This window comes from Parasteatoda tepidariorum, chromosome 12 (genome assembly GCF_982258835.1).
Source record: "Parasteatoda tepidariorum strain Cologne lab strain chromosome 12, Ptep-v5.0, whole genome shotgun sequence".
NCBI lineage: Eukaryota > Metazoa > Arthropoda > Arachnida > Araneae > Theridiidae > Parasteatoda > Parasteatoda tepidariorum.
In genome coordinates, this window is record NC_141766.1 from 47,133,759 (window position 1) to 47,159,321 (window position 25,563).

Below are 25,563 nucleotides of genomic sequence, written 5' to 3' on the forward strand. Positions count from 1 at the left end.
CATTGTCGTTCAAGAGAGAAAGCACCAATAATATCAAGTATCAATATTCCCCTATCATTATCACTCCTGGAAAATTCCTTAGTAAATTATTTAACAAGTTTCAGTATATACCAGTATCGTTCTTAAATAAAAGTACCAGTATCGTTCTTAAATAAAATCTTCCATGATTGGATCTATAGCAAGTGGAGTCTAAATGCGAGTAATAATTGAAAATATTTTATGTCAGCGCTATTCTCAGAGTCCGGAAGTAGTATACGATTCCAGCACTCATAACAGAGATGCGAACCTTAGAATCATATGTGAGCGCTCGCATCCATATTTACTCAATTCCAAAATGAAAACTCATTGTCAGATAGGTTTTAACTTCAATTTAAATCGTAATCACGCGTACATTAATTGTTCACTTCATATGAAAATATACCAGTGATTTAATTATTTAAATATTTATGGAACGAAAATTTTCAGAGTATCGCCTTTAATTACATTCCTTCAGCATAGCTTAAGATATTTAATGAATGTAAAGAGTGTATATTGTTTCTTATGATACTTGGATAAGCCAAGCACGCCAGTTATTACCTTTTTGCGAATTGAGTCAGGAAGGTGCTCCTTTCGATAACAAAAGAGCACCGCAAGGGAGAAAAGAACATCTTAGCTCAGAACCACCCGAATAGATGGCACCACCAGTTATTCGTTTGGTCACTTCCGCAATTTCGACAAATATCTGAAAGGGAGAGAAACTTTCTCCAGATTCCTGTACCCATGGTACTGCTCAATGACCTGACCGACCACAGGACTTTCGATTCCCCAGATTTAACAATCACGTATATCGCATGTACTCGGAGGGTCATAGCGATGTACACAATCGACCACTGGTCATTCCGGACCGGAGTCCGATTCTCTAACTGGGCTACCACGCCCCAAGAGTGTCGAATAAGGTCTCATATTCTATATTATACCGTATGCGTAAAACATAAGTTCTTGTGTACAAAAACTTAATAAATAGAATTATAAGAATTATTAGTAAGTCATTGCAAGGCTTTTAGAATGGTAAAAATGCACTGAATATTTCTAGTCAAAAAAAGAAGAGGATAGGCGTAATAATTGCGTCAAGTATAAAAGCATATCAGCAAATCAGTTTTAATGATTCCACTTCTTAGGTGTCTTAAGTCTTTTCTGAAAACAAATGTAAGCAACACGTTCAAAATTCATAGAAATTTCCTCCCAAATTCGCTCTATTCAAATTCTCCGTAAAATTGATGAAAAATCAACGTAAAAGACTAAAATATTAAAAATTGTGATTTTTATATATTTGGTATTTTTGTATGATATGCCATACTTATTGCAGATTTTTGATTTTAATCTTTTTTTTAGCACTAGGCTGCATAAAGGAAGTCATTTTGACTTCTTTTCAACTGCTTTTTCATTTGCAAAAAATGTACGAATAATGCATAAATTAATATTTTCTTTCCAAGTGCAGCAAATTTTTTTTATTGTTAATATTTACCAATAACTTGTTATTTAACTGTAAATATTATAGAAAATATTAAAAATTAATTAAACAAATTTCTTTACGCATTAGTTATACTTTCACAATGCTCATCACATGTCATTTTGACTGCTTTTGGGCAATATAGGCATATATAAAGTTTCAGTCTTTCTAGTGTTAAAGTTGATTTGCTTTTATGGCATTAAAAATTAAAACAATTCTCAAGCAACTTTTCTCGAAATCTATCGGGAAGCACTTACGTTGTTTTTCGATTTGCACACAATATAACTCTTCGACATTCGTAAATTGGTTCAAACTTGTCCATTTTACATCATTTAGTTTCGATAGCATATACTCTTGCGCAAAATAATCCAATAATTTGAGAGAGACATAGGGATGTTTCATCTCTAAAAGCTCCCCTAACTATTATTAAAAATTAAACCCGATTTTGAATCGCATGTTATATCTTGAATCTATTATTTTAAGGGAAAAGGATTATTTCAGAATAAAAAGTTTCCAATCGGAGAATATAACTTACCTCTCACCATCTATCATAAATTCATAATTAACCAAGTTTCGAAATTCTTCGTTGAAATCGCATAAGAACTTAAATGATACCTTATATATGGCATATAATAAGCTCATTAGTTTTAACAAATAGATAAAGGGACAGAGCTCTCGCTTCAGAATAAGGCGATTCATGTTTGAATCCCAGCAATAACTGGTCAATACATGTTCTGTTCCCGGAACACAAAGACTACAGTGCTGACGTAAACTATCCTCAATGGTAGGCAGATGAGTCACTATCCCCTTGCTATCAGGCTAACAGTGGGAGGTTTCTTTTTCATGTAACACAAATGCAGGTTATCGCTGCCTCCAAAAATCTCCACCCATTTCTCGCAATACTTGATTCAAGAGTACACTACTTGTCTTTTGGCTTGTGTTCAAATTTCTAGTCTGTGGTGCTGAACAATAATAATCATAAAACCAAAATTGTGTCAAATGTTTATCGTCCATTCTAAAAATATTTTATTCGTCTAATACAGTGTTTTCCAAAGTGTGGTACGCGTACCCTCAGGGGTACGGTAATAGTTTAGTGGTGGTACCCATGCGAAATATCTTGTAACAAACGAAAATTTTAAAAAATTTTATTTAAAAATAAAGCTAGCCATGAAAATTTACGATTACTTATTTTTCAATTGGCTATTTTTGGCAGAATTAATAGTTAATAATTAGTGGTGTCAACAGTCAGTTGTGATTTTTAACTTTTGTGCAATTTTATTATAGTAAAAAATACATTCATTTTTTTATCAGTGATACACAGCGTAACGAAAAATTTAGAAAGGGTACACAAAAGTCATAAGTTTGGGAAACAGTGGTCAAATACATAACTCTTATGCCTCAATCACATCTTTTTATGTTAAACGCTTCTTAAATACGTTAATAACATTTGTACACATTAAATATCTCTTGATGTTAACAAATTTTCTATGCGAAATCAATTTAGTAAAAGAAAAAAAAAAACGCTCTTCATCTATTCTATCCATATAGACGAAAATTGATACTTGTTACAAATCAAGATGGTGATAGACGAAACAGCAGTTTTATCCACCCATTATCGCTGAATGAATAGTAGTGTCCGTCATTGAAATAATCACTCATTCATACACTGATAGTTTGAAAATAGTAAAAAAGAGAGGAACAAATTAACTTATCAATGCTTTGGGATGTAGCCAATTGAACATCGAATTTAAAATTTGAAACATTGAAGGAAAATGTTACAAAATATAATTTTTGACATGCTTTGATAAAAAGTAAAATGTCTTTATTTTGTAAAAAATAAGTAGTTAATATTGAAATAACAATTTTTTTAATCGATATAATTATTAGTTTCATGAATGGAATAAGAATTTTAGTGTAGTGGCTTTTCTTTTTAAAAATATATTGCTAGAATAAAACAAATAAGGGAAATAAAATCCCCCACCACCAAAATGGTAATTTCAAAAGTTTTTAGTAAGTTTTTAAGCAAAAAGATTTTTTATAGCTTATTTTATATAAGCATCAAAACAAAAATACTTAATGTATCTTTATAAATACTGCTCTTTAGTGAAATATTTTTAATACTATAATGTCATTTTTCTAAATAATGCTTTTGTCCCCTTTCCGCTAATCTAAGGATGTTTTCTTGGTTTTTCGTTCCATTTAACGCAAACGCGGGTTAGTTGCATCAAAAATTTGTTCACAATGTCTTGCTTGTTTCGATGCTTAATTCAGGAGTTCATTGTCTTATGCACTGTGTTCAAAATTACGAAGCTACGGAGTTTAGCATTAATAGTCGTAAACTCAGTATTGGGTAGGCTGTTTAAGGCAGGTTATACTGAAAAAAGATACTACTTATGAACTAACGTTGCCAGAAACACTGGAAAAAATTCAAGAACATATTTGTGCAGCATTAGAGACCCTTGGCGAACTTCTTTACAGATCGTTTGCCGTGCAACAAAAGGAATACTCACTGAAAATCAAACATTTGTCACTGAAAAAATTGGCGTAATTTTCTTCAACTTTCGTCTATCATTGATTTTAGTTTATCAGATAGTTTCGAAAATATAAATACGTAGTCTCTTGAGACCTGAGATAAATATAAAGGCAAAAAATACGATTTTTTATAAGAAATGTGTAGCGTTTGTCAAGATACACACCGATGTAATACACACCATCTTGTTATACACACCATCTTGGTATACACACCATCTTGTTATACACATCATCGAAGATACACACCATCGAAGATACACACCATCTTGACTCATGGATTTAAAAAAATTTTGTTGTTGTTGTTTTTAATTTAAATTTTTAATATTACACTGTTAGTTTTTTTATATTATTATAAGAAATTCAAAACATTTAATTCTTAGTACTTTTCGCACACTATAGGAATTTTTATAGTGCATTTCTTCACATTTTAGTCCTGAAACCAAATCCACTCTCCTTAAATATTAAGACATTAATCTTTCATTAAACCGTTGAATCGAATTGCTTACCTTTCTTATAATTTTTCATTGCGATTAAAAATTTGGTTCAACGATGGTGACTTTTATATAGACAATCGCTTTGTAAAAGTAATTAAACAAAAAAATCTTAAAATATATTTTTTTTAATGTTGAAATTGTACCAAATGTTATCCAATATTTTAGACGCTGGATATTCTAAAATCCAGTCATTCATATATACCAAAAAGACCTTCGTAAAATAAACTTAAACTACTGATAAATATAACTTTTATAAAAGCATTGCTTCACACCCTAGAATTGGTGATGCAAAAAAAGAACTGTCCTCTTTGGAAAGGGTGATCGACAATTTATAACAACAGTCTCTTCTTTTTAAACACAATGCTTTAAACAGTTCTTAGATGTGAAAGAGAGGATTCTACAGAACTGCAGACAACCCGGAAGCCATAACCTCTGAGACTCCAAAGATTCCAAAATTACCTTCTGTTTACATAAAAGCCCTTCGTCGCGGCACCTGTTGACCCGAGAGAGGGTTGCAAGATTTTTTTTCCTTGTAAAAGAAGGAGAATATAAAAGTCTAGTATTGTGCCTTAGCTAATATTTTAATAGATTTATAATCATATATTGCACATTTTATAGTATCGTGCCTTAATTGATATCTTGATAGAATTAATTTTTATTATACATTGCACATTTTATAGATTGATGCCTTAGTACGATATTGATAGAATTAATTGTTATTATACATTGGTCCTTTTACAGTTTCGAGCCTTGTTTGATATATTGATAAAATTAATATTTATACACTGCTCATTTTGTAATATGGTGTCTTAATTGATATCTTGATAGAATTAACTTTTTTTATACATTGCACATGTTATAGATTGATGCCTTAGTATGATATTGACAGAATTAATTGTTATTATACATTGGTCATTTTATAGTTTCTTGCCTTGTTTCATATCTAGATAGAATTAATAATTATACGCAGCTCATTTTATGATATGGTGTCTTAGTAAACATTTTAATAGAATTAATTGTTATTATACGTTGCTTATTTTATACTAAGATGCCTTAGCTGATATATTAATAGAATTAATCATTATAATACACAGCTGATAAATTAATTGATAATTAATTTAATTAACTTATGATTATTAATTTATTGGTGCAAATGATTATTAGCTTTCAGTCAAATGATTATTAGCGTGTTGTCAAAAGGTATGGCTGAGTCGTGATAGCTCAGGGGATAGAGTATTCAACTTCCAATGAGGTGAACCGGGTTCGAATCCCAGCGACAACAGGCTAATTCGAATTCCTCACCCGACACACACAAACCACAGTGCTGACGTAAAATAACCTCAGTGGTAGACGAATCATGGGTAGAGTCCCCTTGGCGTCAGGATAACCGTGGGAGGTTTTCGTGGTTTCACTCTCCAAGTAACGCGAATCCGGGTAGGCACCTTAAAAAAGGCCTCCACGGAGGCAAAATTTCTCCCACTACTTAATCCAGGAGTTCCCTTGACTTCTGGATCGGGTTCTAAATTGAAAAACTACGGAGTTGAACATTAGTAGTCATAAACCCAAAATTGTGTCAGCTGTTCAACGCAGGTTATAAAATAAAATAAAATGGTCAAGGATTCACTTTTAAGAATGAAATGTAGACGTTACTAACTCAAGTGCACACTACACTACCACAGCTTAGATCGAAATAATTCGGTGGTAATAATCCCCTGGCCTCCGCACCACTCTTCCCAATCACCCAAACCTGTGTGGACTTTTATGGCTATAAAACCACAAAGACTTCGTCATAGGGAATTTCATGTCATTAAGTCACGATTGGATGAAATTAGTTTTTTTTAGCAAGAAAAATCAAACTCACCGTCCTGATTTGGTAAAAGTAATTTCAATAAATATTTATCAAAGACTAAAAAGTAGTTTTTCTCAATGCAAAGTTGCAAAGTATTAGTTTGTATTATTGTTTCATAATCCCTTTACATTTAGTAAACATAACAGAAAACGCATTAAAATTAGAAAACATAAATACAATTTCAAGAACATTTCACTTTATTTTGAAATTCTTCCAATTTTGAAAAGGAAACAAATATTTTTTTTTATCGCTTTTATTAACAAAATATTTAATTCATCCATCTATTTTATTTTCAAGAAATTATATGTTAAAAAGTCGTTCTGATTCTTCACACTTAATTTCACATTTACTCAACATTACTAATTTACAAAGAAAGAGGAAAGTTAATTAAATATTAATTAAAACATTTAATAACAAGTCAAAATACCTTAGAGTAACTAATTAAACTACTACAGAGTTTTCGGAAATTTTCTTCCAAAACTAAAATGTTTGCAAACATTTCATTTTATATAATAGCAAAATTTATTGAGTTTTTAATTCCTTCAAGAGCTTCTTATATAACATTCAGTTAATGATTTTATATAGAAATTATTATATGGTAAATAATAAACTAAACTCAGTGGCACGACAGCCCATAGAGGGCCAAGGCCTACTGTACCCATCTCAGTTTTTTTGACCTTGGACTCTGGGGTGCAGGAGCAGATGTTCCGGTTAGGTGGTCAGCCGAACACGAAACCCCCAGTGTTTAGTTCCCAAGCATGCTTAGTACTCATTTATCGAACCACTGAAGGGATGAAAGGCTGAGTCAACCTGGGCCGGCCCGAGGATCGAACCCAGGACCTGTGGCTCGGGAGAGCGTAGCGCTACCCCTGAGCCACCGGGCGTCATGGTATACAATAGTTAATATGATATTTAAAATATATTAAAAAATTATTTAATTATAAAGAATAATGTCAAATCAGTTTAATATTGATTCCAAAAATACAGGAGTCATTTTTTAGAGATTTTTAAAAATGTTTGCGGTGTTTCGATTTTTTTGATGGGGCTCTAATTTGGAGAGATTTATGACCGTAAACGAAGTCTATGATGCAATTAAATCGCAATTTAAAAGTTACATTTCCTTAAAACAAATTTTTAAAATTTGCGCAAAAATCCCGCCCTCTCCTGAAGAACCCAAATCTGCAAGCGTTTTAAATTAATTAAAATTAATTATGAATACATTTCTCACAAAATATTTTTTTTAATCTCTGTACTTTAATTTATCGTAAGTATTTTTCGTAATTAGTGTATAAAATTTTTTAAAAGTCAGAAATTCAAATTTCATATTTTATTTTATTATTAATTTAAAAAAAAATTCAATATAAAAACAAAATTATGTTTCATGCATTCGATGATGATAAAGAATAATAACTAAAACATGCATAATCTAAATGTTATGCAATTAATTCAATAGGATGTGTCAAAGTTAAAGAAAAATTGAAAAATGAAAAAAAGAAAAGAACTTAAGCGTCATTTAAGAGTTCAATATGGAGAAAAACTTAATCAATTCCCATCTCTCTGTTTAATTCAGATGACATGTTAACTCATTTTCGCCCTTAGAAAGTTAATTTGTTGCATTATTTTTTTAAAATTTGTGCAAAGGGGTGGGTCCCTTAAAAAAATTTAAATCACAGTTTATACAGGAAACTATATTAAAAAAAACCTATTTACATGGCCCTTTAATTTTTAGCAGTCAAGAACTTTTTTAATGTTTTCGGATACCCCCGCCAAAAACGTATTCACTTTTTAACATTCATTTGATTTACAATTTTAAACAAAAATTTCAATTAACAATAAGGTACCCGAAGTGCGGCTCACTAATCAAGCTGAGTTTCTTTTGAAACTAATTTTTCAGATTAAAAAATATATTTAAAATTTGTCTACGTCCAAATAATTATTAAGTTATAAATAGTTAAAAACTGCAATTTTACCATCGGCAAGTTCTACCTTTCCCCCCAATCAAAGAGTATTATTTATTGAAAAAGGTTGCTAAAACTTTAAACTTTTAAAATGTTAAGCTATTTGAGTTTAAAAATGCTAAAATTGAAAGATTAAATTCATGAGTTAAAAAATGAATTATATTTTGCTTTTGAATTATAAAATTCAATAGTCATACACATGTAGATCTCCATTGCTGAAGCATTTTTATTTCAAGTTAACAATTTGATAAATTAAATCTCTTAAGAAAAATCTTTTAAAAAAAGATTATCCTTCCTATTACATTCGTTATCAAGCATTAGGAGTAATTTCAGCTATTCTTAGCTAATTTTTTTCAACCTATCTTATATAATATCCCTTTGACACAGATGGACACCGGTGTCGTTTTAATAAAAAATTTACGTCGCACTAGAGCTGCACAATGGGCTATTGGCGACGGTCTGGGAAACATCCCTGAGGATGATCCGAAGACATGCCATCACAATTTTGATCCTCTGCAGAGGGGATGGCACCCCCGCTTCAGTCGCCCGACGACCTGCACGCGAAGTCGAGCACTTCACGGTAGAACAGTTTAACGAGGACCAATAGCGCACACCCTCGGTCCCTACGCAGACTAATCCAAGTGGTCACCCACCCGCATACTGACCGCAGCCAGTGATGCTTGACTTCGGTGATCTGCTGGGAACCGTGTCTTAACGATCGGGGCTCTACTAACAAGCAACAATATATTTTGGTTTTCTTAATTTTAAAATCAGTCTAATAGTTACTAAAATAATCCGTTAATTTTATGTGAACTAATGCATAAAAGCCGAAAAGAAATCATTTGAAAAATAATTTTCTCTTCGTTCATATTCAAAACCTTATCAATTTATTTTGTAAATTAAATAAATTTCAATGAAGAATAACTGTTTCTCTTAAATCTAAATGACAACAAATTAGTGCAAGTTTAAAAAATTATTGTTTGGAAGTGATAGTTCGGAAGATTTTACCTTTGGCGCAGAAAAAGACGCAAGTGTTTCGTGCTGAATTTCATAACCATAAATTATTAAAATGCTAAATACAACATTTTTCACTTATTGGCCTAAATTAATACAAAATAATGTAAAAATTAATAAAAATATGCTAAATAAAAATTCCGCGTCGAAGGGTGAAATACAAGAAAATCATACCTCCTCAACAACAAATAATAGACAAAACTATTTCCTGTCCCACAATCGACAAAAAATTTTTTACGAATATATTATTTCCTAACCAAAAACAACTACTTTTACAAGTTAAGCTTTCGGGTACTTTTTTTTTTCTAAATAATTCACGAGTTGAACAAAATTAAGCATTATAATCAACTCTTTGAAAGCACGGAAATGATTTGTTTGTTAGATGTTTTTATTTTTCTGGTAACAAAGAATTTGAAGCATACAAATGTACCATGTCTTTCTATCCTTCATTGAGTCAAAAAACCGACAGTTGATCATTACTTCGCTGTGGGTGTTCCATGAGTTGATTTTTCACTAAAGAAGAGAAAACAAGAAATCGAGTTTTGTTTTGATTGCATTATAAGACCTCCTGCAGAATGTAGACCACACCTTAAGACACGTCAGAAAATTATGAGAAAATAATACGAAAGGTATCATTTATTTTGAAACCCCTTTGTGTAGAGGTTTCATTTTTCTGCCTAAAATATCAAATAATGCATAAAAATAAATGAAGGCGGTTATCACGCAGAACATATACAAAAAAAATCAAATTTTTTTTTATCATATAAACCTACATAATGTGTTTTCTTTTTTAGAACAAAACATTCGTTATAATTTTAAAATATCTACCCGAGACCCGGGTTTTAAATAACTGCATTTGGCGAGGTGTGACGAATGCTTAGCCAGCGCCCTGTACATTTATGTATTCGCATAACTTTCTCTTTTCCGCGTAAGTATCGAATTATTTTCGTTCCTTAAGTATTTTTTTAACCTTCACTAGGGTTGCTATTTTCCATACGGTTCCTAAAGTCTCCTAGAATCAAGATTAAAAAATCTCACCCCCTTAAAAATTAAAACCAAATCAACAGTAAGTAAAATATATCTTTCAATCGAAAATAACAACGGGGTATTTTTATACTCAAAATGTGACGTAACAATAATCAAAGCAGAAAATTCATTGGTCAAAAATTGAAATTTATTGGTCAAAAATTGAAATTCATCTATCGATAAATTAAAATTCATCGATCGATAAATTAAAATTCATCGATCAATAAATTAAAATTCATCGATCAATAAATTAAAATTCATCGATCAATAAATTAAAATTCATCGATCAATAAATTAAAATTCATCGATCAATAAATTAAAATTCATCGATCAATCAATTAAAATTCATTGATCAATAAATTAAAATTCATCGATCAATCAATTAAAATTCATTGATCAATAAATTAAAATTCATTGATCAATAAATTAAAATTCATTGATCAATAAATTAAAATTCATTGATCAATAAATTAAAATTCATTGAACAAAAAACCGAAATTCATTAACCAAAAAAACGAAATTTATTAACCAATAAATTAAAATTCATTGTCTAGCAATGGATGGAAATTTTTGTTCAGAAACTGTTATTTATTGTTAAAAAACTATTTAAATGGCACTCTTGCTCGGTTTGACTAGTTATTAAAAAAAAAAAGACACGCAATCATAAAAAATCATAACATTCTAAAATAACATAATTTAAGGCTTTTCGTCTTTAAAATAAATCCCACAAGTACTGGGAAAATAAAACAAAGCCTCTCAGATTCAGTCTGAAATTCCTGCCAAAAACCGTTCTGGTCACTTGGAAATCCGAACTTTGAAAATAAAAAAAAGACCTGGCTACATTTATTTTTATCAGGCAAACTACTGCATTAAGCAAATTATCTTCAAAGAGAAAGTTTTCTTCACAAGTATTTCAATCAGCAGCTTTTTTATCAGTGCAGCTCTTTTTTTTTCTTCAACTTGTTCACCGCTTTGTCTGTTGAAATGAAGCCAAGAAAGATTGGGGGATCTATTCTTTGCTAGTCTAAATAATTTATTCAATTTATTTCTTTTAAAACTAGAAGTAGATGACAGCTTAATTTATGTTCTGCATCATCGAGTGTTTAAAAAGCAATTAAAATACAGATCATTGCAATCTGTGTGATTTAAATTCTGAAAAAAATAGGAACACCCTACTAACTTTTAGCTCAAGTTCAAAAGGAGATAACAAACCGGGTCAAGCTTGAGTATGGGCGCTACCCAAAATGTATCCACATAGTTATATTTATTTTCTTAATATCTCCAACCAAAAATAAACTACAGCCATAATTAAAAAACGGCTATGTCTGGATTAAAAGAAAGAAGGAGTTGAACACGAACGTAAAATAGTGATTTTTCCCCACATCGAACGACGGATGTTGCAAAAATGTAGACTTAAATGCAGAAAAATATACCATTGATAAATTTTAAAATAAATTGACGGAATTGTAAAAATTGTAAATCTATGATTATAAAGATGCTGCGTCTAGAATGGAAAAAAGTTGAACAAGAGGTAAAAAAGTTTTTTTACCTCAACATCGAACGACGGATGAAGCAATAAGATATAAAAATGTATGAAGAAGTTAATATAGAGAAATGTCATTAAAATTTTTTAAATTAAATCGACTGAATTGTAAAAATTGTAAATCTGTGATTAATAAATCTATGACTTAAATATATGAAAATATACTATGGACAAATTTTAAAATAAATTGGCAGAAATGTAAAAATTGTATATCTATGACTTAAGTATGTAAAAATATACCATTGAAAAATTTTAAAATAAATTGACAGAATTGTAAAAATTGTAAATCTATGATTATCTAATTGTAAATCTAGAACAGCTGTGTCTAGAATGGAAGAAAGAGATGAACAAGGTGTGGAAAGGAGTTTTTTTTCCCTCCGCATCAAATGACGGATAGAACGAAGAGATATAAAAATGTATGAAGACGTTAGTACTTAAAAATATACTAATAACAAATTTTAAATAAATTGACAGGATTGCATGCAAAATTGTTTTATTTTTGAATACTTGAATTATAGGATAAAAATTATAGGATAATATAAAAATAAGGGTAATATAAATGTAGGATAATATATATAAAAATTATAGGATAGTATTGAATTTATATTATTCATAACCAAACTTAGACATTTTGTGAAACATGTAGCAGTGTGAATAACTCACAATCGCAGAAAAATAGCAAAATTTTTGAAAAATATTGCTTAAAATGGCATAAAATAGTCGAAATATAGACTAATTTCAAAACATAGTTGTAAGTGTAAAATTAAGTAGTAATTAAGAATATATATATACATTAATAATCATCACGATAAAAGCTTTCAGAAACAAAACTATACCAAGCCTTTTTTCTAGGACAGAGATGGCGAATGTTTTTCAATAAGTGTGCGACATCGTATTCATTTTTCAAAAGAAAAGTTTTAACGATATAATATATTATGAAGCGTCTTTTTAATGCAGTTTATCGAAGCTCTGTAGCAAAGAAAAAGAAAAAAGCCATAGTTTAAGTGCCTTATTCTTCAAGCAATGCCATGATTTTAAACTATATCTTACCGAAAAAAAATCATCTACTTATTATACTACTAAATAACTTAAATATTTTAAACGTTATGAAACCTTTTTTACAAATCGCTAATTTGGCGTCATTTTTTCTCCTAGATGAAAATGATCAAAATCACTGATTTTTGCAAATTTTTTGCAAGAAAACACAAATTAAGAATTGAACCTAAAATCCAAGATTAACAAACAATCGATAAACTGAAGACGTTAAATTTTAATCTATTCGAATTGAAATTTTAAGTACAATTTCAAAGCAAAGAACTATTGAAGTGTCTAGTGTTTTTCCGTTTTAAAGAGTTAATTTTAAAGGAACTTAAATTGATTATTTTGTCAAAATTTTGTTCATTTTTATGGCTTCTATCATTCCTTGTTTAATTTTTAAGAAGTTAGAACTGAAAAACTGTGGGCTATATAAAGATAACCCATTTTTATTGAAGATAATATTTTTACATCAAAATATTTCTCAGTATTTTTTTAAGATAAGTATTACACTAGTTTCAGAATTTCCACTAGATAACACCACAGGAAACATTTTATTTTATTATATTGCAACCGCCCACTAAATCAAATAGTAAATTTAAAAAAAACACGGCTGATTGAATTTTTGATTTTCATAACTTTTGATCTAAAGATCGGATTTTCATTATTATTCATCATCATTCAAATTTATTTTTATTATAGTTTAAAATTATAAAATTAATTTTTATGATGTAATTAAAAAAAAGACTCCTGGAAAAAAGAGTTTAAAGAGTAAATATAGGGGATTTCGATCACGGAGCGATCTGAAAAAAACTGTAGTTCCGGGGTTGGTGAGCGACAGCGAGAAGTGGACGGAATTTCCTTGGTATAAAAATTTCAAAAAAATTTCAAATTTTTTGAAATATTTATAATTTGTCTTTTTTATTTATTTTTTGTGCTTTTTGCATCATTTTTACCTTTTCTAACTATATATGCTGTAGGTAACTATGCATGCTGAAGGAAAAAAAACTGGGTTAAGCAAAATAAACTAAGCAAAAGCGTAGTTTTAGAGTATAACAATTTTTCTTTTCTAACTACTTTCCTCAAAAATGTTTCTCCTATCTAATAAAAAAACATCCGGATAGACTTTTTCCGATGTTAACAATTGTAATCCTTGTAGATATCTGAATTTTTGGGGTAAAACGCATTGAAATCGGGACTTCATTATTTTTTAGAAATATGTTAACCCGATTTTCTGAAATTTTAAATATGTGTTTTTACATTTACAATAGTATAAAATTGCCATAAATACCTTCCTTTGCAAATTAAGATAAATTAAATAATTGATTATTTACATAAATTATAATAGATTGTGAAATAGCTACATAATTAAATAAAAAAACTATTCACAAAACAGTTTGAAAAGAAAAGTTTTTTTTTTTAACATGATTTTCTTGTAATAATATTTTTTTTACCAAAACACAATTTCAACAGCGTTGTATAACTAGAATCAATAAGCTTAAGGTTTGCCAGAAAATACAAATAAAATGACCTTTAATCAAAAAAATGTGAAACTTAGAACCTTGAAAATAAATATCGTAATAATGTTATTTTAATAAAATTCCTTTAATTTCATAAAACTAATCTTTTTTTTTGTTGTTGTTGAAGTTGAGTATATTTTCATACACATAAACCATAAATAAATAAAATAAAAATAGGTAAATGATTAAAAATCTCATAATTCAGTCTAGAAAAAAGGATTATTTTTAGGCAAAATAGCGATGTAATGGAAAGCAAGATTGCTCACAAGATCGTTAATCATGACTAACTCAACTGCTAAAAAGACAACTTTCAAAGAAAAGCTCTGTTTGAAACTATAAAATAGCGTTAAAAAGTGCTTGATAAAATTAAATTCCCAGTTCCAAGCTTTAAGTATATTGCGTTTTTAACCTTTAAATGTCCTAAGACACATTTTAACCACTTGCTTTTGAATTTGTTAGTCAATAAGAAACCATGCATAATTTCAGGCAAGGAGTTTTACCTTGGAGAAGAAAAATGTTTCCACAAGATTTTTGTCATTTTCTTTTACATAGTAACTCTTAAAAATGTCTTTGAAATTTTTTTGCTTAAATGGTACCGTAATATTTTAAGAGATAAGTTCACAAAGAGTAAGCCGCGGCACCCTGGGGTGCCACAAGATGTCCCTGACTTTATGTCAAAAATTTATCATTTAACCCTTTGACGCAGATGGGACACCGGTGTTCCTTTCATGTATTTTTTTCTGACTCTTTAATTGCAAGTAAAAACATATTTTGGTAATTTTTAATAATAAAACACTGTCTAATAGTTATTAAAAAATATGTTAGATTACAGGAATTAATTTAGTACTAAAATATAAAATACGGAAAAAAAAATTTAAGTTTAAAAAAAAAATTTATTCATATTCAAAAATTTATCAATAACTGATTTTCTAAATTTTAAAAATTTCAACGATAAATAACTGTTTCTTCTAGATCTAAATAACTGCAAATAAGAGCAAAATTGAAAAATTATTGTTTAGAAAAGAGCCGTGTTTGGAAGATTTTACCTTTAACGCCGAAAAATACACTCTTGCTTTACTCTGTATTTCTTAACTATAACTTGTTAAAATGATAAATATATAATATTTTTCACTTACAGAGATGCCAGCTTGCTCCGGGCAGCAAATATATATTTTAAAGTGGTAGTTTATCAATTGTGATTCTTGGTTTAATAAATTCAATTTAGTAGATTTTTATCCACCACTATTTCTAAATAATTCGTAGGCTTATATCATTCACCAATTTGTAGTACCTATGTTATGTTTTACCTTTTAAAAAGCAAGCAAAAGTAGTCAAATATTTGCAAAATTTACTTTGTAGTTATTTACCGTTTCTTAAATTATTTTGGCGTGTCCGGAGCAGTTGGCATCTCTGCACTTATTTTGATCCAAACTGATACAAAATAAAAAAAATTTATGAAATATATGTTTTCCACAAAACAAATTCTGTGTTAAAGGGCTTAAAAAATAATATTTATATTTCATTTGTTGCATAATAAAGGACCTTTTCAGAATTTTGGATTATTCCTTTGTTTAGCAAAAAAAAGTAACATACTTTACTTATTTTTATCCCGTCAATGTTTAAACTTTAAATAATCAATTTTAAGTAGTTTTTCTAAAAAACTACTAATTTCTGAAAAACTATTAATTTCCAAAAATGTATATGACGTTTTCAGAATGTTTCAACAAAAACATTTTTTAAATTTTCAAACTATTTTACTTGAAAAAATAATCTTATTTCAAAAAAAAAACCACGTTTATAATACTGAAAGGAACAAACTGTAACTCGAAAAAGAATAAAGCCATAAATACTTTTAGCAAAGTCATGAAGTCTGAATTCTCAAATACTAATCAATTTACAGCTGAGACAAGACAGTAAACGACTATAAAAAAACATTAGATGAAAGATTTAGATTTACTCATATTTTAATTGATAAATTTTATTTGGTCATGGTCAAGGACACGTCAGCTATTATGATGACAGTTAATTGAAGAAAGCCAAGAGTAAGAGTCATCTTAAAGAGCTAAAAATAAGATAAGTCGAAACAGTAGAGTTCTGCTAACAAAAAATTCAGAAAAGGAAGAAAAGAACGGATTAAAAATACTGATAAAAATTGAAAAAAAATCACCCAATCAGACTTTGGGAAACTTCGTCTTAACTGATTGTAAGGACATGTAAAATAATAAAATATAAAAATTTTTAAAAAATCCAATTTAACTCAAATCAACAGTAAACTTTTAATAACACTACATAACTTTCATTTTACTGATGAAAAAATATAAAATTTATTAAATTAAATTTTTTTTAATTATACATAAAATATTAAATACAGCACAAGTGCTGTATCTGAGTAAGAATTGAGGTTCAATCGTCAGTAGAAGCTTTAAAGCATACCCAGCTTTGGATCTATAGGTACGTGAAATAAATACGGCTTGTGCGCAATTAACTCATTACAAAACTCATGCCTTTGGAGACGAAATTGCGAGGCCTTAACTTCCAAGACTTCTTTTTTCCACAACGGGCTGTGGCGAGAATGCTTTACTTATAAAATATTTTAAAATATAATTAATTTATAAAATTAATTTTTATTGTAATAAAAATACATTTTTATATTAAAAAATACAAATATATTTTGCCTTACACACAAAAAAATACTTTTATCATAAACTGAATTACATAAAATATATTTGTCAATAATTACACTCGAGGAACTGCGGTAAAATAAAGAAATCCAAATCGAACGCTATTATTATAAAATAATAAGATGTTAAAAATAGTCGAAATTTTTTTTAATTTATTCAAACAACATGTCGACATTTTTATTCAGTTTTGTAAAAACTTTTTATCATACGTAACAAAATAAATTTAATGCTATACCGAAAATTAGGTTTTCCTTTTCCTAAGTAAGAAATTCGAATATGAACCGTTTTTGTTTGTTCGCGACATAGTAAAAAAATTGTAGTAATATGGAAATATTTAACAATGTAAATGAACAATGTGAATATTTAATCATTGTAGTTCAGAACATCGACTATTTAAGTGATCACTAATTATACAAAATATATAAGTATGCGGAATGCAAATATATAAGTATGCGGAAAGGTTTTTAAAAAAAGGGGCATACTTTAGCGGAGTTTAATAAAATAAAAAATTTAAAAAAGCTTTTGGGGGAAAAATCACTTTAGGAATTTTCCAGTTTGCGCTGCTTACACAAATTTGTATGCAAATTTTCCTGCCAAACACAGTTTCTCCGTACTGCGCAGGAAAACATTCTACTCATTTACTGATTATAGGTTAACGTTAATATATATATATCAGGGTTTATTTCAGAATTTTCTCGAAAGGTCCTGTTTTATAAAATTGTGAAACTGGTTCGTCTAGATTTTATTTGGAAAATGTCTTGTTTTTGTGAATTTTTGAAAAATATGCTCCTAATTTTCCGAATCTAAAATTACCGTAGATTTGGGATCTATTTGACAGGATTTAGTTTTTATCAATAAGCTACCTTTTTGTGAGAAAGAAACGCATAAACCATATCTTACAACGTCAATTTTAGACGACAAAAACTCTTTTTTTTTCTAAAGAAGAATTTTGTGGATGATTGATCTTAAAAACAAAAAAAATATCGATTTTACGGTAAAATAATTCGCTCAAAGATTTGGTGTTTAAAAAACACCAAATATTAATTTTAACTATTAATTTTAAATAAAATTTTTTCAATTCAAATATAGAAAACTTCACTACAAGGAAATAATGCTTTTAAACGATTTTATCAAAAATCATATGCAACTGTACTTGTTTTAAAAATTATTTATTTTTAAAGTTAAAAATTTATGTTTTTATTCCTTTAAAAACTCTATTGCAACAAAAATAAATTGTTTATCTCTGCAGATTTTTTAAAAAAAATAATTTCAGTTATTTTTTGCGCTACAACATAAAGACGCGTGTAAGCATATTAAATTATATTACGATGAAAAATTTATTTAAATTTTATGAAAATTGCTTTAATGTTGTAGAACTCATCAAAGTTTGAGAATTTTAAATGACATTCAAACGTTTATTCAATATTTCCAATAAACTTATGAAAAAAAAAGTTTTGAACTCGAACTTGATAATCAATAGAATAACAATTTTCGCCTACTCTTTTGTGAAAAAGTCACCAAATGTCGCCAAGAAAGCGTGCGCGAATTTTGAAACCCGGTTTTTTTTTTTCAAAAGTCGAATTTGAAAATCGGATGTTATGCTCGAGTTTGATACAATTTTAAATTCCCAGTTTGGTTTCCCTTTCTATAGCATATATCAATCTCTTTAAAAATCATACACATTAATAATATAATTTAAAATAGCATTTTTCTATCTTGAACAAAAAAAGAACATTTTTTTATATAAATTTTAGTAGAATTTATATAAATGCTGTATAACAGCAACACGCCAAAACTGTTCAAAATCGAAATTCAAAAAACAAATTGATTCAATTTGAACTGGATTTTTCTGAAGAATATTATGTAATAAAAAATGCGCTTGTATACTGAAAATTAACTCTTAAAAAATAAATTATATTTTTTGATACATCAAATTTTCTTTTCATCTTTAATAAAACCAGATCAGGGGTACAAAATTTTATCGATAACTGGATCTTGATTCAGAACATTATTATCATCAAGATAAGCATGAGGGATTTTTATATTTTTCCTCTCGTATGCATGGATGAAAATTAGTTTATTTCAAACCCTAATGCTCATAAAATCTTCAAAAGGAAAAATAAATTATCGAATAAAATTAGTACATTTCATTTTTATTTAATTTTTTAAGGTTTTAAACAATTAAATAATATTATAGAATGATAAAACATTAAACAGTTTTATGAATGCGAAATTTTACTTTATTATAAATGACGAAAATAGAAAAATTCTATTATTTATACATAACACACATTGGGTAATTAAAATATGGTATACTCATTTTTTTCTTTTAAAAAAAACATATTTAAAGCAAAATACACAATTCATTTTAATCAGAAATATACTCTGATAAAATATTTAAAGTCTCTAAACAATGAAAGAATTTTTTGATATACAAGAAATGTTCTTTTAAAGTAATTACCTTACTATTGAAAAAAAATTGAAACAGATAATTTTACACTTAAATTTTATAAATTAGTTTCAAATTATTTCACATTTTGAAGAAAATCGTATGCTTGTATTGTTAAATTGATTCTAATATTTTTAAAAAATAAAATAAGTTAGCACATCTTACATTAAATTGGAATAAAAATGCATCCAGCAGTATCTTTACAAATAAATCTTTAAACTTTAGATCGTTTACTACATTAAAATCTTCACAGTTTTTAAAATAAAAGTCTAAAAATTTCATTAAAAGTAGCGAAATTTCGTAAAGAATTAAAAAAATATCTGCAAACGATAAAATAATATTTCCATAAAATGACATCAATATTATTGTAATTATTTTTATTCATCAAAAAAAAAATACATGCAAATCATTCTTATTAAAATAAAATTTAAAAATACATTTAAAAAATAAGCTTTTTATGAAAAATGGAATGAAAACCTACCTGATGAATCCGATGCGCTTTGAACAAGTAATGGAAAATAAAAACAAAAAGCCAAATTCGAAATGACTAGAGTCCACATTATTAAATATTTCTATATTTTCATTAGCACATATCCTTCAAAAATAAATCCAAAAATAATGTTTATATTTTAACAAAAATTGCCCCACTTATTAAGTCCGCAATCACCCCACTACATGCTACAGAGAACGAACCACAACTGTAAGCTCTATTGCCGAACTGCCCGTTCACTTTCACTCATTCTCAAAAGAGAATAGTTCTCAGCATCCTTCATTCTTTTACTTTAGCGGCATTGGCGCCCAACTTTGAACGCGTAACTAGCCAAGTCAGCCAACTGAAAGCAGACGATAAAATAAAAAAAATAATTCTCCTCTGCATCCAAAAACACGATACGGTTTTAAAACGATTTTTAATTTTGACTTACAGACGATAGTTTAAGAAACTTTCTTCGAAAGTTAATTAAAGTTAGAGAATTGATATTTGTTGATTTTATTTCTTGGCGATTTATCGCTGGAGTAAATGAGAAGAAACTTTATGAATGGGAAGAATTTTTTTATGATCTCATTTAAACTTTGGTTGAATGATCCGCGTGTAGAGTAAAAGCTGATGAACTGCGAAAGGCGAATGAATATTAATGATTTCATTTAATGAATGAAAAACCGTGTGTCGAAAAACACTTGCTTTCGAAACTTTAAATATAGTTTATATTTAAGGGCGTGAAATTAAATTGTTCTTTAAACGAGCTAATTTCACAGCATTATCTTTCTTTTATTTCGGTTATTATAAGATAAAGTGTGATTATTTTATTTATTATTTAACTAAAGCTGGGTGTTGAGATAAAATTATAATTTACAAGGCAATGGAGTAAAATAAATTTGAATAACTAAACATTTTACAAAAGTAAAGTAGAAAATAAAAAAAAATTTGATTTTTATATAATATGTATGTAATTTTGTATAAAAGAAGGAATTGAAATTCATGAAAAGATGTAAAATAATAGCACTAGGTTTTCAATAGTAGAAAAAAATAGTAATTTATTGATTTAATGATTGTTTATTGCTTTATTCAATTTATATTGCTTATTTTATTTATTATTATTAAGATTATTATTAGTGGTTTAATGATTAATTATCGTTTTATTCAATTTACATTAATTATACTGTTTTATTTTTTATATTCAATGAGTCATTATTGTATTGTTCACCTGTGTATGAATATTTGAATGAAAATTGATACTGAAATTTTAAAAAAATTAAAAAAGCGAGTAAAACAAAGCAATATAGTAATATCTCTTCTAATCTCTATATTTTCGACACTCAGATTGCAATCAATGATAGCAAAAAAAAGTTATTGTTTGCTTAATGATTGATTATTATTTTATTCGATTTACATTATTCATATTGTTCGTTGTATTTATTTTAATGTAATGACTAAATACTTTATTATTCATTGGCTTATCATACATTAAATATGTTTGGTAGAAATTTATTTATTATGAAAATAAGATTTGTTTTAATTTCTAAATTTGTGGTCACTCAAGTAGATATCAATGATTAAAAAAAAGTTATTTTTTATGTTTTAATGGCTGATTATTGTTTTATTCAATACATATTATTTATTTTGTTGGCTTCACTTATTTATACTTAATAACTGGTTATTGTATTACGCATATCTATATTGTATAAATATAAATTTTAATTAAATTAGGAAATGAAATTAAATTAAAAAATAAAATAACAATTTATTATAAAAAGATTTGTTCTAATCACTAACCTTTTGGCGCTCAACTTGGTATTGTTTTATTGGTTTATACAACATTCATTTGCAGGATTGTGTGTTCATTTAAGGCTTGTAAGCTTTCGTCAAGTAGAAGGACAGATAGCACAATTCAGAGAAAGATAGCAGGACGATACATCTCCAGGGTAAGAGCGGGATTCGAACCCGCTGCCTCCATGCTACACACAATGTTTGGCAGTCAGAGAGGTCCTTGATATCGGTTTATTTGCATTTTTTTTGTTACACATACAGGTTTGTTTGCTCATTACAAAATACAGCATATGCCTGGTTGGTAGGGCACTGGGCCCATGTTCAAGAGTTCGTGGGTTCGATCCCCGCCGACCGAAAACTCCCAATGTTGTAAATGGTGACTGATGCACGTTAAATCTGTCGAGTCGCAAAGCCCTCCATGTTCCCATAACAAATCAATATCTCTGGGGGTACTGATCCAGGAGTTTCCTTGTCTTCTGAATTGGTTCAACATTACAACATAATGTAGTCGTAAACACAAAAATTAGATCGGCTCAACAACGGATCGGTTGTTCAACGACGGATGTAAAATAAAATAAAATACAGCTTATGAATCGTGATGGCTCAGGGGATAGAGTGCTTGCCTTCCAATGAGGTGAACCGGATTCGAATCCTAGCGATGGCTGGTTGATACGAATTCCGCATCCGGCTTGCACCGACCACAGTGCTGACGTAAAATATCTTCAGTGGTAAACGGATCATGGGTTAGAGTCCCCTAGCCGTCAGGCTAACCACGGGAGACTTTCATGGTTTTCCTCTCCTTGTAACGCAAATGCGGATTAGTTCCATCAGAAAGTCCTCCCCAGAGGTAAAAATTTTCTCCAAATACTAGATCCGGGAGTTTCCTTGTCTTCTGGATTGAGATCAAAATTTCAAGGCTACGGAGTTGAATATTAGTAGCCGTAAACCCAAAAAAGTAACCCACGCCGTAAAACAAAAGTACTGCTTATAAGCCCTTGTCAAGTTGAAGAACCCCTAGCACAAGCTGTTGTAGTTGTAGTTCATTTACGTCGCACTAGAGCTGCACAATGGGCTTTTGGCGACTGTCTGGGAGACATCCCTGAGGATGATCCGAAGACATGCCATCACAATTTTGATCCTCCGCAGAGGGGATGACACCCCTGCTTCGGTAGCCCGACGACCTTCACGCGAAGTCGAGCACTTTACAGTAGAACAGTTTAACGAGGACCCATACCGCACACCCTCGGTCCCTACGCAGACTGATCAAGTGGTCAACCACCCGCACACTGACAGAAGCCAGTGATGCTTGACTTCGGTGATCTACTGGGAACCGTGTCTTAACGATCAGTCCACTGCGGGACCCTAGCATAAGTTAGAGAAGATCATAAAGATACATCCGGGATTACAGCGGGAATAGAACCCGCTACCTTCACGCTACAGAGAGTTAGACAATCAGAGAGGCTCTTTAAAGTGATTAATCTATTTAATTTTATTTATTGTTACATATACATATGCAGGCTTGTGTCGTCTTTACCAAGCCGTCTTATGAGCCTTTATGAAGGTAAAGAACTGATAGCTCAAATTAGAGACAAACAACACAAAGCTACATTCAGAGTTAATACGGAATTAGAACGCGCTACCTCCATGCTATAAAGTATTAGGCGGATCAACGAAATTGCTCCGTCAAAGAGGCCCTTTAATTCATTGAGGGCTTGTGCCTAGACACGTTTGCGGGCTGCTTATAAACAAGCGGCTTCTGTTGTTGTTGTTGTTGTTAATTTACGTCGCACTAGAGCTGCACAATGGGCTATTGGCGACGGTCTGGGAAACATCCCGGAGGATGATCCGAAGACATGCCATCATAATTTTGATCTTCTGCGGAGGGGATGGCACCCCCGCTTCGGTAGCCCGACGACCTGCACGCGAAGTCGAGCACTTTACGGTAGCACAGTTTAACGAGGACCAATACCGCACACCCTCGGTCCCTACGCAGACTGATCCAAGTGGTCACCCACCCGCACACTGACCGCAACCAGTGATGCTTGACTTCGGTGATCTGCTGGGAACCGTGTCTTAACGATCAGTCCACTGCGGGACACGAGCGGCTTCTAATCTCTTTGTAAAAAAGAAAAATAATAGCACAACTTTGGAAATGAAAGCTCACAGATATTTCCAGATTTCTATGAGATTCAAACTCGTTAATTCTCTAGTTTGACTGATCAGTCGTTCAAATTGTTCACTATAGATCTTCAAAGATTTTGGAGCACGAACTTGCGCCTTTCTGCCTCAATAAATTTGCTTTTTTGTGTGCTCAATACAAAATGAAAATGCTTAGAAACCGTATTCAAATTAACAGATAACTATCGGAATTTTTCAGAGAAAAAAACATAAAGAGGAAATAAATTCTAATCGGAAATTGAACCCGTTACCTCTAAGCTTCACAGTGTTCGGTAGCAGAACAATGCCCCCTGCATAGGTTCTTTTATACATTTTTTATTCATTTTAATAAATGAAAAAAAATAATTTAAAGACCAAGAGCAAAGACTCAGATTTATAATAATCTTTAAATAAGCGATTTTATGTTTATAAAATGGAGGTTCTGCAATGAAATACCAATCTTCTTTGTCTCTAGAGCGGCTTAAGTATCATAATTTATAGAGAACTATCTCAAAGTTAAAATATTCCACAGTGAACTGATAAGTCACAGTTCTCAGTAGATCACCCAGCACAGTGCTGACGTAAAATATTCTCAGTTTTAGACGGAACATGGGCAGTTAGGTTAACCATGGGAGGTTTTTGGAGGTTTTCTTCCCCAAGTAACGAAAATGCGGGTTAGTTCCATCAAAAAGTCTTCCACGAAGGCACATATTTCCCAGTACTTAATCCAGGAATTCCCTTGTCTTCTGGATTGGGTTTAAAGTTTCAAGGCCAGGAGTTAAACATTGAAGTCATAAACCCAAAATTGGGTCGGCGGTTCTAAGACGGTTTTAAAATTATAAAATATTGCGTACCAATATTGCGCGAGCAAATACCATCAAAAGCAAAATCAAATCAAAATTGAGCAAAATTGAGCAAAATCAAATCAAAAGTAACTCATATAGTTTATTATTTTTAGAACTAGAAAATGTTTTTAATTAATATATTGATATTAACTTACAATTTACTTCTGCCTTTTTATACAAAAATGTAAAGAATGTGTAGTTATAAATAATGATCTGAAAGTCGTATATAATAATTTCACTTCATATGCATAAAGGAGAAAAAAGTAGTAAATAAAGTAGATAATTTTAAACGCTACTTCTTCAAAGAGATAATAATCATATCTTTAAAAAATGAAGAAAGAAATGATAAAGAAAATCGCAAAACATAGATAATTTAAAGTAATGAATGAAATTTTACCAATTTACAGACTTATAGTAACATATTCATAATAATGTTGAGTTTTTCGCTATTAATATGATATTGAATATACACTAAATGTTAGTTACTTTTTCTTTTCGATCTTCTTGCTTTGTAATATATAGTTGGGAATTTATCGTTTCAGTTTTGTTTTTTAATTCAAAGCAGGTGATTCCACGTCAGAGGAACAATCAGACATTATAATCTTACACGTGTTTCTTATGAATATTAATAAAATTATTTTATGTATTCACGTTTGGTGCTTAGATATTATAAAATATTAAGACAGTGTTAGACCTTGGACCCAT

The 25,563-nt window shown here is 29.7% G+C and overlaps 1 protein-coding gene across 1 annotated transcript in view; it reads right to left on the reverse strand.

The window, feature by feature from the left end:
* The window catches only part of LOC107445274 (A disintegrin and metalloproteinase with thrombospondin motifs 9), a 267,380-nt gene extending 247,036 nt beyond the window's left edge, over nucleotides 1-20,344 (reverse strand). The window contains exon 1 of the mRNA XM_087156047.1: nucleotides 20,072-20,344. Within this exon, the coding sequence (XP_087012173.1) occupies nucleotides 20,072-20,150 (79 nt within the window). The 5' untranslated portion in view covers nucleotides 20,151-20,344. The remainder of the gene's footprint in view (nucleotides 1-20,071) is intronic.
* Between the last annotated feature and the right edge of the window lie 5,219 nt (nucleotides 20,345-25,563).